The 18,731-nt window shown below is 36.7% G+C and overlaps 1 protein-coding gene across 2 annotated transcripts in view; it reads right to left on the bottom strand.

Moving 5' to 3' along the window:
* Polr1A (RNA polymerase I subunit RpI1) overlaps positions 1 to 18,731 on the bottom strand; it is an 81,006-nt gene that overhangs the window by 4,913 nt on the left and 57,362 nt on the right. For both annotated transcript variants that reach the window (XM_071593799.1, XM_071593798.1), the window contains 7 exons: positions 17,710 to 17,987; positions 15,659 to 15,817; positions 12,030 to 12,177; positions 9,584 to 9,701; positions 4,528 to 4,634; positions 3,255 to 3,374; positions 731 to 892 (listed from right to left, as the gene is read on the bottom strand). In XM_071593799.1, coding sequence (XP_071449900.1) covers positions 731 to 892; positions 3,255 to 3,374; positions 4,528 to 4,634; positions 9,584 to 9,701; positions 12,030 to 12,177; positions 15,659 to 15,817; positions 17,710 to 17,987 — 1,092 coding nt within the window. The remainder of the gene's footprint in view (positions 1 to 730; positions 893 to 3,254; positions 3,375 to 4,527; positions 4,635 to 9,583; positions 9,702 to 12,029; positions 12,178 to 15,658; positions 15,818 to 17,709; positions 17,988 to 18,731) is intronic.

Below are 18,731 nucleotides of genomic sequence, written 5' to 3' on the forward strand. Positions count from 1 at the left end.
GCTGCCATCTTCATGTTGAGGACAGAAACATTTCCTATGCTAGCAAACTTAAGATTACAGTTAATCAAAATAAAACATCAATGATAATATTAAAATTAATAAAACATGCATGTAAGATAGGGTAGTAAACAAACGTCCATTCTCATTCTATTCGTAGATAACAGAAATGCAGCAATTCCACAATTAATATTTATTGATGACCATGGTTTCACCACTGTGTGACATCATCACACCTGATAAATGCCATACATTGGTGAAACCATGGCAGTCAATAAATATTAATTGTGGAATTGCCGTGGTTCTGTTTCCCATACACAATGTAGAAATTCCAACACGTAAAAGCTAAAACATTGTCAATTCTTAATTCCTAGGGATGCCTAAGAAAACTACCGGAGACCTGGTTACCAATGCAAGCTACTAATGATAATAAAAATAAGCAACAATAGGCATATTATTTGAAATGTATGCTATGCAAAACTAATTACAAATACAAAGAGAACTTATAATGTTGATTCAATATGTTCCTTATATCACATAATCACGTGATATCCTTCATTTTTAAAACAAAAAAGAATAAGTATTTACCTCAACATATGCATTTACATTATGAGATTCTACAGGGTATCCTACCCTGCATCAAAAAGATTCCCTGGCAAGCAGAGAGAAAATGAGAGGATGTGAGTGGATTTTATGCTTAGATTTGCAAACACAACTGTCAATGGTGACTTACCAGGAGGTTGATGCCATCTGTTTTCAGCATCAGAGAAGAAGGGTTCAAGGGGTCAGCATATGTGATGGCCTTCTTGATCCCTGGCACCTCCTGAACCACACACTTCTGAGCTGTCTCTTTGATTATCGATGTCACATCAATCTTTTTGTAACTGACTGGAAACTAAGAGTTTGACACAAGAGGAAAAAAGTTTACAGATGGAATATTTAACTTTCAATCAAATTTTCAATATTTCAATCAAATTTTAATTTAATAATATTTGATTAAATATTTGAATATCAGTAGTCAAACATTTTGGCTCAATTCAAAGCCTTACTTTATCTCACAAGATGCCTAATTTGTCAACAATTCCCTAAAAAGTTGACAGTGACCTAAAATGTGGACCATCAAAACAATATATTAGATGCCCACCCATGGAAGAGGTCAAAGCCAAAATACAAACGATGAAACAGCCAAAGGAATCACGTACAATTTCCATGAAAAAGGCACTCATAATAATTTTATCAAGTTAATTTATATTGGAAATTGTTTGATATGCTAATCTACCATCCGAAGACTGAGCTGGCTACTCTAGGGCTAGTGTGAGTCCACCCACTGTATAACAGAGAAGATGGTACAACTAAACATTTCCCATTGAACACAACCCCAAGGGTGGCTGCAGCTATGATTGAAAGCAGCCATCAGCATTCTGGTGCTGGCCGGAGAAGTCTCCAAACAGGTATTGGACAAAGCAGGGAGAGTGAGGGCATGAGGATAGGATGTGAGGCGTGGCAGAGGACATGGTGAAACTCAAGATATGTAACTTAATTCCAATGAAGCTCCCTTAGGACAGCGTGAGGGGTGGGAAACGCCAAAAGTCATTGAAGGGTAATTTGAGCTTTTAATGCACAAATTGAAATTTTTTTTCCCTTAGAAATGATACTTGACTCATTATTGTGTTTGCATTGTAGATCATTAAAGTACTGCACTTTTACTGGGATACTCTTGCCCCCAGTCTGCAAGCGGCAGACAGGTTGATTATGAATAGGCACAATGGACCAAGAGATCCAATTGCTCAAATGTGAGAGCCACTATACAGGGATTGTGATGTCCAATAGACTCGAGCTCTAATACAAATCCAAGGCTGAAAAAAGGAAGGTTGTTGGCCTACAGAGCTGGAAACGCATGGCTCAAGGCACGAAAAGACAAAAGAGTAGTTGTAATTCTAAGCACATGATACTGTACTTCTAAAATGTAGGTGGTGGAGAGGAGGGTGTGAGGCATTGGAGGGTGGTTGTGAATTAAACTAAATTTAAGGGTTGTTCAGACACAGATGATCACTCTAAGACCATTTACTGTTCTATGAGAAAGACATTGAATGGTAGAGAAAGCTTTTTTTCCGTATTGTAGAAATCAGAGTAGAGAATTCATATGTGCTACATACAGAGAGCCTGAAAACCAAAGGTGAAATGAATAAGTAGCAGTGGTAGTTTTAGGAGAGGCGACCAACAGCAGAGGTTATTTGCACCATTTCAGATGGATTGGAAAGGAGGAAGGGTGGAGAGAAACCCAGCATCGGCATTAGTTTACTCTTAAAGAAAGGCATCAAGGGGTCCACAGTTTAATGTCCCATCTGACAGACAGCATACTCACTCAAAGTGCTATACACAAAGTACCTCAAGTACGGATTGGTATACCACTGAAAAATATCTGTCATCTCCAGGATTCAAACCTGGGCCCTCTCAGTAGGAAGCCAGTACATTAGCCACCTCACCTTACATTAAATGAATAATTCACACATTAAATTCATTAACCAGTTAACCACAGGACCTGTAGGGGTGGTATGGATGGTACAACTCCCAGGGGCCAGCCAAAGTCATCAGACCTCCTACAGAGTTTGAATTAAAAACTACATATCATTTTACCACCTCTTGAAAAAATTCATAAGGATTGTGTGGTTTGTTCCAGACATGATCCAAAACATTTTTGGCGCTGGGGAATCCACCCGATTGGTAAAGGCAAGTGATGAATGAAATCACCTGGTGTGATAATTAGGGATCCAGCCGCATGGCTACAGTTTTGCAAGGTCCGAGGAGAGGGTGGGCTGCCATAAAACAAGCAGTGCTCACCCCCTCTGGGGAAGTATACCCTAATTTTGATAAACATATGACTTGCTTCATAACTGTGCATAAAATGTAGCATATGAAAATTAAAATGGATGATTCATCTGTGAAACTTATTTAGCAACATATTCAGAGAAACTTGATGCAAACATATGTTTCTGTTGCATGCAGTGTACAGCCAACTGGTAACCTCTAAAATGACAACCCATTCTATATAACAGTAATTCTGTCCAGATTATGCACAACAAAGCACCAGTAAGGTCTAGAACTCTAAAGAGTAAACTGTATGCAGAACAAAGTATAACTTTGAATAAGACCTATGGTGAAACTTTGATGCAGTGAACAAAAATAATAAATCATTGCCACAATGACTCAAAGGAAGCTCTGTTAATGTAATGAAGATTACACACAAACATACTCACACTGAGTACAACTTCACACCAAAGTTCATCCTTGACATCAAACACATAATTCTTCACCAGGGGACTCTTGGATAGTACAGCGTTTCTCCTCACGGCAGCACTCTCATCATTCACCACAAACTGAAAAGCATCCAAATGCCATATGGGTGACCAATCAGAAGTCCATCATTTCAATGTGCACACTTTTAAATGCTTGAAACAATCATACCCACATGTGAGTTAGCATGCATGTCTATTCCAAACACTTCTCAGCTCCAAATTGAGAATGTGTGGACTTCCACAATCAAGGGATTAATTGTACCTTGATTATGAAAGTAATAGAATTTCCTGCATTTGAGCACATTACCCTAAATTTTACTTTAATAATGGAACATTAACAAAATCTTAAAGACAATCATTTTCATTCTCTTACAACTTTAAAGAATTCCATGAAACTGTGAGAGATGCTGCAACAGTAACTTTTAATGGAGTCATCCACTAATATGCATTTCAATGCAACAATTTCAGTGTGAAAATCATTCGCCTTGCCTTGGATTCAAATCTGGATCCCTCGATGTCCAGCCGAGTGCTTTTGCCAGTTAAGCTATCGCGGTATCCTCTTAAACTCTGAAATTTTGGGGGCTTTAATGTACGGTATTTTGTCACAACATCTTGTTCCTTTCAACGCCCCAAAATTTCAGAGTTTAAGAGGATACCTCGATAGCTTAACTGGCAAAAGCACTCGGCTGGACATCAAGGGATCAGGGTTCAAATCCCAGTCATGGCAAATGGTTTTTACACTCTGAAATTGTTGCATTGAACTTTAAAGAAGTTCTGAAAACTTCAAGTTCTGAGGAATCACTTTGAATGAACAAATGTTTCAACAGCCATCTCATAATTTTTAATATGTGTTTAAACATGTGATATCCCTCTTTTATATGTTCCCATTTTTCATCCACTGAACCATCTTCTTTTCCATACTTATGATTTTCTCTAATGCCTGCCGATACTTTCTTATTGCTCTAGTTAATGACTACATTTCATTTCCTCACCTGTCTTGCCCCTTTCATCCTTGCAAGATACTCTATCAGTAATAAATTGTGATCTCAGTCTATATCTACTCCAAGGCAACTGTGTAAATTGATCATGCTGTTCCTAAATCTGTGAACCCATAATATAGTCTAACTGATATCTCTAAATACCCAGGCATCCTCCACGTATACAGATGATGTCCAATGTGGTGTTCAAACCAAGTGCTTGCTTTGATAAATTCCTGAACTCTGATGATACTCACCAACAGATCATCGTCGAGCTGGGCCGCAGTATCTTCCATAGCCACTTCCTCCTCTGGCACGACACCAGCATTGCTCGCCTCCAACACCTCCACCTCATCACCATCATCTGCAACCACGAGGAAAACAATGAAGCTCACACCAAGATATATTGAACACAAAAGATCTTGAATGCAAAAACATGTATTTCAGAGGCAATCAAGCTTCCAAATGATAGTCATGATATTCCTGGACAAAGAATATACAACAAGAATAGCTACCATCTGGACCACTAGCATGACATATTATATCTTAAAAACACTGCTGGTTGGTGAGACCTTAAATAAAAGAACATAGTTCATATTAATAACATTATAAATTTATTATTGTGATGAAAGTTAATTCCCTTATAGTGCTGACCAACAACTAAGTATCACTTAGTGGTTTACACCTTAGATACTCACTAAGGGCATAGGCATTGACAAAAAAGAAATCTTTTCATCTTCAATTTCAACTCTTGAACAAGAGTCCATTGAGATAATTTGTCACCATTAGTCATCATCACCACCACTTAAGTAATGCTGGGAAACAAAATAATTTATATTTTAGCACATATGGGTAACACCCCATTCCCAACAGATCTCATATCTCTCTGCATTGAAATGCGCCACTAGTTTCTTCCCATTATGCAGAGGATATTTTTGCGATACCCTAATTAAAAAGAAAACATCTATAAGTGCACACATTGGCATACATTCACGACATTTCATCTGATTGAAAAATATGAGCATAGTTGAATTTCTTCTGTGATTAGCATCTGGAACATCCCACTTTACCATTAACAGTAATTATTTTCTTTTCATTGGCCATTTGGAAACAAGTATTCTTTCATTCCACTTTCTCAGGTGCCTCTTTCATGTGGTTTGGCTATAATAGTAGGAATGCTTGCTATGTCGATCAGCAGTGGTATAGAGGATCAGTGGTATGAGAGAAATTCATGTGGGAAGGCCTTGAGGGACAAATAAAAACTCACATCTTTGACTGATTGAACGAGTTGTGTCATAAGGAGAGGGAGAGGCTAGAAAAGATGCAGCCTAGTTTGGCAACAAAAGCTTGGTATGTCAACCTGAAGGTGTTTTCGGACAATCTCTAGGAAGTTTGGGGGGGTTATATTTTCTGCAAGACATTGGACACATGTTAAACAGCACAGGCTCACACCTTAAACTTGATCCTAAGCAATATTAGCTAAATTACAATAAAAATAAGTGTAGTTCATAAGATTTTTTAATTTCTTCACACTTTGTCATCCTGGGCTTATTAATTCCCCACACATTACACCTTTTACTGTTTGGCAGTGGTGCCACCTGTCTATTAAATGAAATACCGAGTTATCAACTTTCAGGGGAAAAACTTTCATTGTAACAATTACACTAAGAGGTATGAAAATGAAAAAGTTTAAAAACATCAGTAGTTTAATGACAGACAACCTGTCGCACAGTGTGTTTCATGTTTTTTCGGCATGTTGTGAATAACAAGAAATACATGCACATTAGATACTGGTAGCATTAATTTTCAGGAACTGCCAAAGCAACAAGGCATCCTCATGGACAGCAGCCATTGAAGTAAGTGGGGAATCAACATAAGTAGAGGCTCATATAACATAAGGATTGTCTGTTTCTACTTACAATACTCAATTTATATAGATATAAAATATATATTTATTTTGTTATTATTGGATTTGAGATTTAGTTCTCAATTAGTAAAAATATATGCATGAAAAGGAGAGAAATAATACAAAGACTTACTTAAGTAGTTTTAATTACGATATTAAGATTACCTCAAATTATAACTACTTGAACATGAAGGTGTATTGAATTTTCCATTTTTTGAGGCCTCACAGAGAGATTAGTGGTTAATGATTGCACCCACTTACTTTCTTTGCACATATAATTATGAAATATGAGCAACTTATAATTAACTATGTACTTGCAATGTATAAATGCATTACACATAATACTTCAATACTCAAAAGTAATCATGGTTGGAATTGGAGACAATAAAACAAGCTAATGGAAGTGGGTAATATTCAAATTTAACAAAACAAATTTTTGAACTCTGACTTGAATTTAATCATTCAACTGATATGAGGATTGACTTCAATGTCTAAGCTGTCCCTAATGCCAAATCACCAACCACTGGAGGAAATGGAAGAAACTTGTCATCACTACATGTATTTGCAGTCACAGTGGACTGCATGCTTGCAATACTTTTATAATCTGAGATTTGATCATCACTGAGTAAAAGCAATGTGAAATACTTTTTCAGTAACTGGAATGGAAGTTGCAGACAAGCAAGCAGGTTTCATGAGCTTAAAAATACAAAAAGTGCTTTCCAAAGTGAATGCAGTGAGATTAAAACTGCTTCACAATCCCTTAGTAATCAAAACGTTGCCATCTTCAATGATATTTTCAAGACTATTACTGTCAAGGGTTTCAAGATAGACGGAAGAAACATGATTCAACTTAACATCCCGGAATCTGAGTTAGAGCGATGAAGAAAAGAGTGGAGATTACTTTCAAATGGTATCCTAGATAATTATTCGAGTTGACTCTATGCTGATGGAAGATTTATGCATGAACTTGCTTCGCTGAAGATAAATGGCACACAGAAAACAATTCAGGTAGCAGTAAAACATGCTCACCTGGTGTCTTCTGGAAAACAACAAGAAACTATGATGGTGCACTAGTTGTAGTAGAAGTAAGAAATGATGACACCATTCGGTAAGCATGAGTACTATAAAATTTTAACTGAGGAACTCAATTACAGACAAAATGAAGGAGAATATGATTTCATTACTGAATATGTAAACTCCATTCTTTCCATTTTCAAATTTGACAAAAATCTAATAGGAGAAATGATGAACATGATCCATGATCTAAACCAATTTTCTACACAATATATAAATATATGTGAATATATGTGAATATATGTGAATATATGTGAATATATGTGAATATATGTGAATATATGTGAATATATGTGAATATATGTGAATATATAAATATATGTAAATATATATATAAATATATATATATATAAATATATATATATATATATATATATATAAATATATATATATATATATATATATATATATATATATATATATATATATATATATATATATATATATATATTTATATATTTATATATATATATATATATATATATATATATATATATATATATATATATATATATATATATATATATATTTATTTATTTATATATAAATATATATATAAATATATATATATATATATATATATATATATTAATTTCTTTGAATAAACCTCGTATTTAATTAATTTTTTTTGGAATGGAATACATTACCATATTTTACATTAATTTATATGGATAAATATGTTTTGCTAAATGAGTGTTGAGTGTTTTGCTTTATGAGAAAGATCAGGGAATAAATTGATGAACTGTACATTCCTGTAACGAACAACCATACTCAAAAAACCTGTGTCATAAAATACAGGCCTGTATATGCCTCCCCAATGAGGACTGGAGTAAAACTGTCCCAAAAAGATGACAAGCATTATGACTGAATAGCATAAAGGTGATAAATACAAAAATCAATAAGCAATAACTAACTTGTATACTACTGTTATGTCCTAGTAAATATCAACCATGTCCCACTAAACTGTGTCGTCAAAAATATGCTTTTCCATTTAGGACCTACACCTTCCCAAACAAGACTAACGTTGTTAACTTCGTACATAAAACAGAAAAAGCAAAGAAAATAAGGGATAACTAATGCAAGGAAATAAATCATCACCCTAGTGAAACAACCAATTAACTTATCCATTAAAATTTTCCTGAAGGGTGCACATTTGAGGTGAGCATATGCAAGGAGCGGCAACATAACTTCCTTTTTTGAAAGCCTTTTGCACTTGGAAAAAGGAAGTTATGTTGCCACAACCTATATACATCAAGTAGGTTTCAGAGGCTATTCACATCAATACAGGCAGCCCTCTAAGACAACCTGGAATAATTTAAATGAAAATGAATTGCATTAGGTGCGATAAATTAAATCACAGCATAGGAAGGTATAAAACTAAAGCAACATTGGCGCAAATACTGGCATGAGATCCATTGCTTATATCCCAATAATTATTGGAAACATCTTTTGAATCCCTAATGAAAACCAATCAGCCATTGAAAAATAGGCAGCGGAGAGAAAGAGCCCTGCTACCTGTTCCTACCACTCTTACTCTACTAATTCAAGTCATCCTTGAATCTCTGACTTGGACAGGGCTGAACCCAGAGCATGGGGAGATCTAAGATTCACAAGGATAGCAGAGGTAACACAGAAGCCTATCACATATGCTCAGTTACATTCACAGTAAAAAAGACTTCAACTATTCCCCAATTCCAGATTATTGCTCTTCTCATTGTTATTCTTGGATACTTCCCTCCCTCTCTCTCTTCTGGCCCACATTAACTAGATTTGCATACTTATTTATGGGCTTGAATTCTCATTTGCTGTATCTTATATAGCAAGTGCCAGCTTTTTCATGGGAAAGTAACACACTCTGGATCGGAGAAATTGATAGAAGATTATCTAAGTTGAAAATCATTACGACTTTCAGGTTAGGAATTGTTCGAGTTCATTCCTGAGAATTTATTGTAGAATTTTTTTATAACAGCACTAATTGGATGTGTGGGAAGGATGTTGTGTTTTGCCTTGCTGGCAGCATGGGAGCCAGGCATAGGGAGATTATCACAGGTAATTTGTTATGAAAAGCCAAGCAAGTTGGTCACTTCCTACAACATATCATAACCAAAGGCTTGATATAAAAATCAATTCCCATTTGAGTGCTCCAGTGGTCAGCCTGACTGAAATATCACAAGTAATTTCGTTAACAAGTTCAGGTAACAATATTCCCACATCACATGCTCTCTGGATCAGAGATTTGTCATGGTGAGCGAGGTATTGAGTGAATGAGGACAAGGGGAGGTTAGGAGGGCATTCCACGGCATGCAGTGTGGCAGACCCTCCAACTGACTCACCCTCCTCTTCCTGCATCTCCTCCCGCAGCTCTGCTTCAACCTCCTCCTCTGGATCTTCGTATTCCAGGTTGTCACCTCGGCGGGCTCGTTTGTGAGCACTTGTAGCATCTTCCTCCGCCTGGGTGCACAAGGAAATGTGAACATTTAATAATTAATGCGTTCAGACACAATCCTAAACAAAAAATATCTACGGGATCAGGTGATCACTTTTCATCACCATTTTTTTATTATCATATATCTATGTGATCATTTTTACATCCCATTGCATATCCGAAAATTCAATGATTCATGTTAATGATCTGTGTACTAAACTGTACACTGCGATGTACAACATTAGGGTCCTGCAAAATAGAGTCTCTAGAGGTATTTCATCTTGAGCATTATTCTAATTTTGTCTCCGAGGCATTACATATAAATGCCAAATATTCACTCATTTTCAAAAAGAAATCATCACCACATCCACATAAGTTAACGGAAATCAGCAATTTCCTAAAAAAGCCCAATGGATATGGGAGTCAAAATTTAGAACACATTACCACACTCATTAAAAATGAGTAATGAATTATGCTTTTTCAAATTGAAACTGAAGAACCTCCTCCTAATTAAGTGTTATTATTCATTGAATGAATATTTGAATTACAAGTAATTATACTGTATAATGTTTCAATTACATACTTGAAGGTGTATGCTCTTTTTTAAGCAAATTCATAGTGATGAAATATACCTGTTCTTTGTACTTTTCTTTGTGTTTGACAACTCCTACAATATGCATTGCCAGTGAACAATGAAAATATTATTATTATCATAATTGAAGGGCATGACGTGGTTTTTCAATGTTTTCCTTGTGAGGGAATATTTTTGTACCGAAACCGCAAATACAAAAAACCTCAATCAAACACAATGGAACTTTGCTTAATGAGCACTTCAGATAGTATGTAATTCACATAATGAGCAAAAGGTATTTAAAAGTAAAGCCCCCATTATTTCAGAGTTCAGTACATTAGCCACCACACCATCCAAATCCCTCTCATTCCAGGCTGATTCACTCTGGGGTATAAGAAAAGATTAAGATGATTCACAATCCAGAACAATGCACACACAATTTTCTTTGAAAATTTGCACATCATTTATTTTTTCTGCAAGGAACGCATTACCCTATTTTATTTTTTCAGCATGGAACGCATTACCCTATTTTAAAATAATTTATAAATTTGTAGGAAAAAATTGTTTTGCTTAATGACTGTTTCGCTATATGAGAGAGATTATGAAATGAATTACGGTCATTGGGCGAGGTTCCACTAAGGCAATAAATACAAAATTTATAGGAGAATTCCATTGTCCTTCACAGATTACATTCTGAGTTTTGCCTTAGTTTTGTTGATCAGAGAAAAAAGTCCTAATTCATGGAAAACATGGAAAAATTTATTATATTATTCAAAGTGAAAAGCATCAATATTGATTATGACAAATATAAGATGCACATACTATGCTGGAGAACACCAAAAGGAAATATAAAGGTACTATACATAGTTCTTACTCAATGGAGGGTTCCTTTTAGTTAGTGGTATCAAAGTTGTAATTTTTATGAATGAAATATGAATAAAGTAGTTCCATTAATCATGAAATTAATATTTTTAGCATTTTTGCACTATTATGTTTTATTTGTAAGTTTTTTCATGGAAAATAAACAAAAATAGTTACTGTAATGCCATCATGGTTTTGGTAGCCCTTTTTTAGTTGTATTTGGTGTTGCAATCAAACCATCCACACATTCTAAGGAGAAAAGTAAGATGGTCCGAGCATATTTAGACTCAAGGGCACATTGACATGCACAGTCATTTTACATTACTTCTAGCCCATTGAAATTTCAGTATATCCTCATTACTTACAGATGATTGTTTATTATTAGTCGGTCTACAGTTTAAAGTAGGTTTTCACTCAAGTAGTTTTCTTAAAATAAAAACTTTTAATAACGCCAATATATTTAAAATTTTTACCCTTAAAAAAACATATTGAAGTTTCAAAGCATTCAATTAGCTTTACAATTGTATTTTGTTAATATTTCAAGGTGCTGGGAAGGGAGTTCCTTGAAAAATCGACAAAACTGATAATCCACCATGGATAATTGAGTGTTTACTGTAATTGCCCATTGAAATAAAGAATGTTTCATCCATTATGACGTTTAGAAGAGGACTAAAAATTTACCAAGTAGAGAAATGCTTTCACAATTCAAATTATTTATTTAATGAGAGAACCATTTGAATTTAACTATGCGTAGACATCTTTCGTAATTAGTTTTTACCATTATTCATCAACATTTTTTCATGATGATACGTACTTACTTTGATGATTACCATAGCTGTATTGACTGATGGAATGAACACTTTTAATTATTATTATTATTATATGGAGGTAGGAATGTAGGATTTCATGAAGGCAGACTCACATCCAGTTCGTCCTCCGAGCTTTCAGCCTCATTCATGTCTGGGACGGTAACAGGCTCCGTAGCGGCCTCCCCCCCCACTGCATCATCCTCCTCCCCCTCACCTCCCTTACCCAACCTCAAGTTGCTCTTGCCCTTGTCAAAGAAGAGGCTGGGAGAGCATGGAAAGACAACTTAATTGACACCCTAACAAACGACCTCATATGGTCTATAGCTTTGGAATGCATCCCAAAAAAAAAGTTAGTGCAAATATGCCACAAAAATTATTAAAATAATGCTCTTTATTTGTCCTGTTATCAAGTTAGATTAGTATAAATAGTAATTGTGCTGGTATAATTGACAATTAGGCTTTTCTTAGACTTTGCTTATCCTCCACTGAAACAGCATCTAGCCTATGCACAATATCAAATACTAATGTCCTTATAAAGATAGTATGAAAAGTTTCTACCCTCAAAATGAAGATACCAGCAATCTTCAGCAAAAGTTGGGAAATGTGTTTGTTTTATCCATTGAAGGTGCTCACCAAAATTTTAGCCAATTTGGACACTCAGTTATAGTTTGACAATCATTTGAGTGAGTCATTGTGAGGGTTTTTGTGAAAAATGTAAAAATTGAGTACCGAGCAGTCATTAAATATTTTTATTATTATTATATGAATCTCATTGCAATTAGGCAATTGTCCTGGTGGCAACGGTCAAGTCTGGTCAACAGTCACTCTTACAATGCACATACATACATACACAAGAACATACATGATACAAAATACTCTTACTATATACAGGGTTGCACCCAAAAGTGGTAGGACTGATTTTCTCTGGCGCGAACGGAGCGGCGGAGGGGGGTCTGCCTGGCAGGGTAAGGTGGAGGGGTCTCTTAGCAACAGACCAACACCAGCCTCAGTCGCCTGCGGGCTGTCGTTGAGTGAGGAAACCGTTTTTAGTGAAGCAAGTTTTTTGTCCGCGTCGAAAAACAAAATGAATCTGAATTTAGAGCAACGTTATTCAGTGAAGTTTTGTGCGAAACTTGGGAAGACGGCAACTGAGACCCTTGATATGATCAAGCAGGCTTATGGGGACACTGCCTTAAGCCGTTCCACAGTATTTGAGTGGCACGAGTTGTTTAAAGAGGGTAGGGAGCTCGTTGAAGACGACCATCGCTCTGGACGGCCGTCGACAGCAAGAACCGACACGAATGTGGACACGAATGTGGTTTGTCCCACCAGGGGAGACTGTGAATGCGAACTTTTACGTGCAGGTGCTCACCCGCCTCCGAGAACGCGTGAAAAGAGTCCGACTGGCCATCGCAAACTGCTGGGGGCTTCATCATGACAATTCGCCGTGCCATGGCGCGCTCGTCGTCAGACAGCTCCTGGCAAAATACGGCATCGCCACGTTGCCGCACCCGCCCTATTCTCCCGATCTGGCACCACTGGACTTCTTCTTCTTCCCCCTGATGAAAAGACAGCTCAAAGGATGACGTTTTGACTCGATAAAGGCCGTTCAAGAGGCTTCGATGAGGGTCATCAACGGCATCCCCAAAGAAAATTTCCAGCGGGCGTACGGGGAATGGGAGCAACATTATACTAAGTGTGTAGCAGCTCAAGGAGCATACTTTGAAGATTATTAAGTTGATGTAAGTATATCGTCAATAAAATTCCTGTAAAAAAATCAGTCCTACCACTCTTGGGTGCGACCCTGTATAATGACACTTAAAGATTACCAACCACACCTTAACCATCACCTATTTGTTCAATATTTGTTTTTGTAAGGCAATATAAGCATCAAGTACAGGCGTGAAAATTTGGGCAGCCAAATTTAAATATGGCCCCACCAGCTTGGCTGATGATAATCATTCAGGACAGCCTAAAATTGCAACAACTACCAATAACATCAGAAAAGTTCACTAAATGGTACTGGACAACCATCAAATAAGATATATCAAAGGCTATGGGCATTGAATGAAGAGAGATAGTAGAGGCTATGGGATTATCGAAAGAATGCTTTTGTCATATATTGACTGAAAACTTAGACATGTGTAAGCTATCTGTGCGTCGGGTGCTGTGTTTGCTCACTTAGGATCGAACACGGATTCAAGTGAACATTTCCAAGTCCCTATTGGAGCAGTATAAGTGAAGACGGTCAATTTTTTGTACCAATTTATAACTGTGGATGAAACTATGATACACCACTACACTCTTTGAGGCAAAAGAACAGTCAAAACAGTGGACTGCAAAGGGTGAGCCTGCTCTGAAAAGAGTGAAGTAACGTGACTGTGTGTTGCAGTGCGCTCACACCTTGATGGTGGGGGGTCTGACTTTCAAGACCCACCACACACACACACACACACTTACAAGCGTTTGTTCAGGCTGGATCATGTTTTTAGTGGACCCCTTTTGAGTGACTCCGTGCAAGTGCAAAATAAAGCAAATGAATGAACAATGCTACGCCATCAAATATTGTGTTGGACTGGGGATATTGGGTACGGGTACGTTGGGTATGATTTGCCAAGTGTTCAAGGATGAAAGCATGCTGAAATCACCAAGTGCAGTTTTTAAGAAGCACAAGCCCTTCAAAGATGGCCGCAACAGTATGGAGCATTGGCCCCACTTGGACGGTTGTCAACATCAAGAACTGACAATAATGTGCAATGTGTGCATGGAGTGCTGCATTCAGATAATCTGTTAAGTGTGTGCATGATTGCAGATCAATTGGCATTGGCAAAATGACAGTGTATACCATTATCACTGGAAATTTGGCTATGTAAAAGATCTGTGCTAAACTCGTCCCCAAGGTCTTGACGGAGGACCAAGAGCAGAGTCGAGAGTCTGCTTGAGAAGACCTGCTGCAACGGCATTGCGACGATTCCCTAACCCCTTACAATCCCGACTTTGCACCAGAAGACTATTTCCTATTCTGAAAAGTGAATACCTCCCTCAAAGGGCATCACCTTTGGACCCTAAATGCCATCAAAGAAGCTGTTATGCATACCCTTTAGGACGTTCAGGAATCCATAATAAACTAGAGAGCCATTGGGTCATGAAAAAGTAGCCGGCAAATTTGTGCCGACACTCAAGGGATGTACTTCGACAAATTTTGAGGCATTGTAGCAATACCTGAAATAAATTTATTTTCCCAAAACATTTCCTGATACTTTTTATACAACCGTGAGGAGACATTTGTGGATTTTTTTCCTTTTTCATTGAAAATAAAATGTACTGAATGTTTGTAATCTATTAAGGGATTTTTTTGTGGCCCATCACCTCACTGCTTCATTTGCCATCTGAGCCACTGATGTCCATAAAAAACAATAACCATTTTTGGCAAGACTTGAATGAGTGATCACCTATGATAAACGTGAACAAAACTCAAAAGTAAAAAAAATACCCTTCTCAATAACAATTTGGGATAAACTTATGATATCCCCGAACCACATATTAAAGGCCAGACTTTAAAAATAATCTTTATTTTCCAGAATGAATTACCACTTTGTGAATATGATAATATCTAAATGAACAATAAGCAGCAATAAGTATTCAAATTGATAAGATTGAAAACATTAAAAATACCCTTCTCTTCCTTCTTTGGGGCCATTTCATTCAAGGCTAATCCATGGGGAAATACAAATAAACTCACGAAATAGATTTTGTCACAGCTGCCTTGCTGAGTTTGGACAAGAGCATTGTGAGGTAGCGCTTCTCCACAATCCTCATGACCTTAGATGGTTTCACGCTGAATCGCTTCCGGTACTCAGACTTGGGCAGGAAACACATCTGAATGTCATAACAGTTGGCCCTGAAAGAGTGAGCAAGTGATAATAAAGGAAAGTGCATTCACAAACTTCAAATATACAGACAGCAGCATAATAATGAATGACACCCTAAATACTAGTGAATCATTACCCTGCAATGCCTGTTCAATGTGATTCACACAACAAAATGGGGAATAAAGAAAGCTGCATCCCACTATCCAAGTGAAGCTAATGGATAGTTCATTCAGATATCCAAGAAAACATCAATGCTTTTGCAAACAAGTGATAATTTTCTCATAAATATGAGATATTTATTTACAGAAAGAAAGTTTTAGGACTTAAGTTACTGATCAGAGGGTCCAGACATATTTCAGGCAACACCTTGGGGAAACTTCAGCTTCTCCCAAGCAGTACAATTTTGTGGGTGCAAAATCTTCTTGAGAAACAGCATGCAGCACATATGGTATAAGGTACTGTCCCCTCTTGGAAATAACCTGTTTATGCATTACTTTTGCACACTGTATGGGGCTAGGTAGAAATGCGGTGAGCTCCACTCTTTAACCTTATAAACCTTCTGGGTCATTATTGTGTTATTCAGAGATTTTTAATGTCTGTAATAGATACACACATAGCCTGCTTTAAGATATAATTATGTTCCTGAAAAAATTTATCAAGTAATATGTACTTATATGATTAACCATTTTTTCACTTGATAAAATTTTCGGCACGTTCATTGAGAATTATTCTGCATGGATGTCGCTTAATATCATGAGTTTTCTAAGTGCAGTTCACACATAGAACAGTTTATAAAAACCGTGGTTTACTTACATATGTTAAGAATGCCATTGCTTGCAATAGTTAAATTACAATCTAATGTAATGAGAAGGTTGTGAATGTACCAAATTCAAGTATCGTTGCATGCAGATTTAATTTTTATTAGCTGTAATGTATCAGTAATTTCAATGCATTCAACAATAAACTGTAAGAATTGTTATGCATTATTAGAAATTCTCTAATTGTTAACCATCTGATTATAGCCTTACACTTTCATTGTAGCTTGCTTAAAGGTGGCACAAAGCAAAACAAATTAATATAAATTTTGAATCATATTCCTTATGTCCCCCAGTTTCGATGCATACAAAGGTCACAATGAAGATAAAGTTATTATTGGATAAAATTTTTACTGATTAAAATTCAGCCGACACAGGCACATTTTAGTTTGATCATTTTATGTATAGTATTACCAAAATTCCATGATCCTATGATGATGCAACACAAGCACCTTATTTACAGTAAGTTTTTTTAAATCCAGTACTTGTATAGTCTACTTTACAATTTGATATTTTTTTACTATGCACAAAAATGTATCAAGTTTCTTGTTAAATGCATTGAAATGACTGATAACTTACAGCAACTTAAAATTAAAAAAAAAATAAATATTTCTGGGCACTCCTTACTTGGTACAAGGCAATGACTATTGAATCTATTGATGAATTTTTAACACACGTTCTTCACTATTACAACAGTGATTTCCAATATATATTAGGAAATAACAAAAAGCCTAATAGACACACATAGATCTCTACTGGGTCTCATAACATCTACGAACTTGCATGTAATGAAACTGTTGCAGAAGGGGTTGCTGACCAGATGATGGGGAGGTGGGGATTGGCAAGGGGTTGAAGGCATGCCTGCTTCCTCCCCTTAAATATTCAGGTGTAATTTTACAGGTTATCGTAGATTATTTCCCATAAATGAAGCAAGATATTACAAAAATAATTAAATTTTCACACAAATGTTAAATACAGAATATTCACTAACATGGCCAAGATTTTTGATAAGGCAGAAGTATTACAGAACACATTTTTTCACCAAAAAATGACATTTGAAAATGATATTAGTTTGATATAATCCCTATGGGGGTCAGCATGCCCACCTCTGAGGGTCGACCTCATGGTATTCCTTGACATGAACACTCTCCAGCACATCAGCCATCGTCACACGTGCAAACTTGCGGCGGATGCCCTCTGAGAGCTTCACTACGTTGGACAGGCCATTCACAAACGGGATCTCCATGCTCGGCGTCTTGATGTTCTTTGAGGCCACCATCAAGATCTCCCGCAGTCGTGGGATACCCAGGGTTACATTCATCTCACCTCGACCCGCAAAGTGGAATGTGTTCAGGGTCATCTGTGTGGAAGGCTCACCTACAGACTAGTGACACACAAAATAACCCCAAGATTAGGCACAATTCTGCAAAAGCAGCAATTACCCAAACACCATACTGAACACTGTACAAATACCACATTGGGAGGAGGGGCAAATGACAAGGGTCAACTCCAGGATAATCACCATTTCCACAAATTTATATTCCTCCTTCTACAAGGTGATAATAATAATATTTATAATAAGTGATTGGCAAACGAGGTCCTTACAGTTAAAATTACGGACTTTTCATCAGTCTGTGGGTTTAAAATTAAATGAGCCTTATGTTTCAGTACTGGGAAAAAATAATGGTGAGGTCAATAATGGAGGTTTGACAGGAGGAAGTAAAAGTAAAAGTGAGAGATAGAGATAAAAAGAGGGGCTGAGAGAGGACATTGGGGAGCTACACTCAGAGTTTTGAACCACTAGGGGTGTGTTCTAATCCCTGCTTAATATACATGTACTTGTCAATGCTTTTTCTTGCCATTTCAATTATCACATCAAATGTGCATCAAACTTCTCATGTCTACCTGCAGCAAGCATGTATCACAATATCAGTTGTACCAGGTGTACCAGGCTGGAGGGCAAAGCAGTTAGTACTTCAAATGCTTCAAAATAAGGATGCAGGAATGGAAAGGGCAATCTGGTGCTCATGGCACTCCAAAGCATTTGAAGGGAGAATTGGAGCTCACTTCAGACTGCGGTTCTATTTCTAATTCCTTGATTTGGTGTGTTTATTAGCATTCACATTTC

This window comes from Hetaerina americana, unplaced genomic scaffold (genome assembly GCF_022747635.1).
Source record: "Hetaerina americana unplaced genomic scaffold, ioHetAmer1.1.p SCAF_6, whole genome shotgun sequence".
NCBI classification, from domain to species: domain Eukaryota; kingdom Metazoa; phylum Arthropoda; class Insecta; order Odonata; family Calopterygidae; genus Hetaerina; species Hetaerina americana.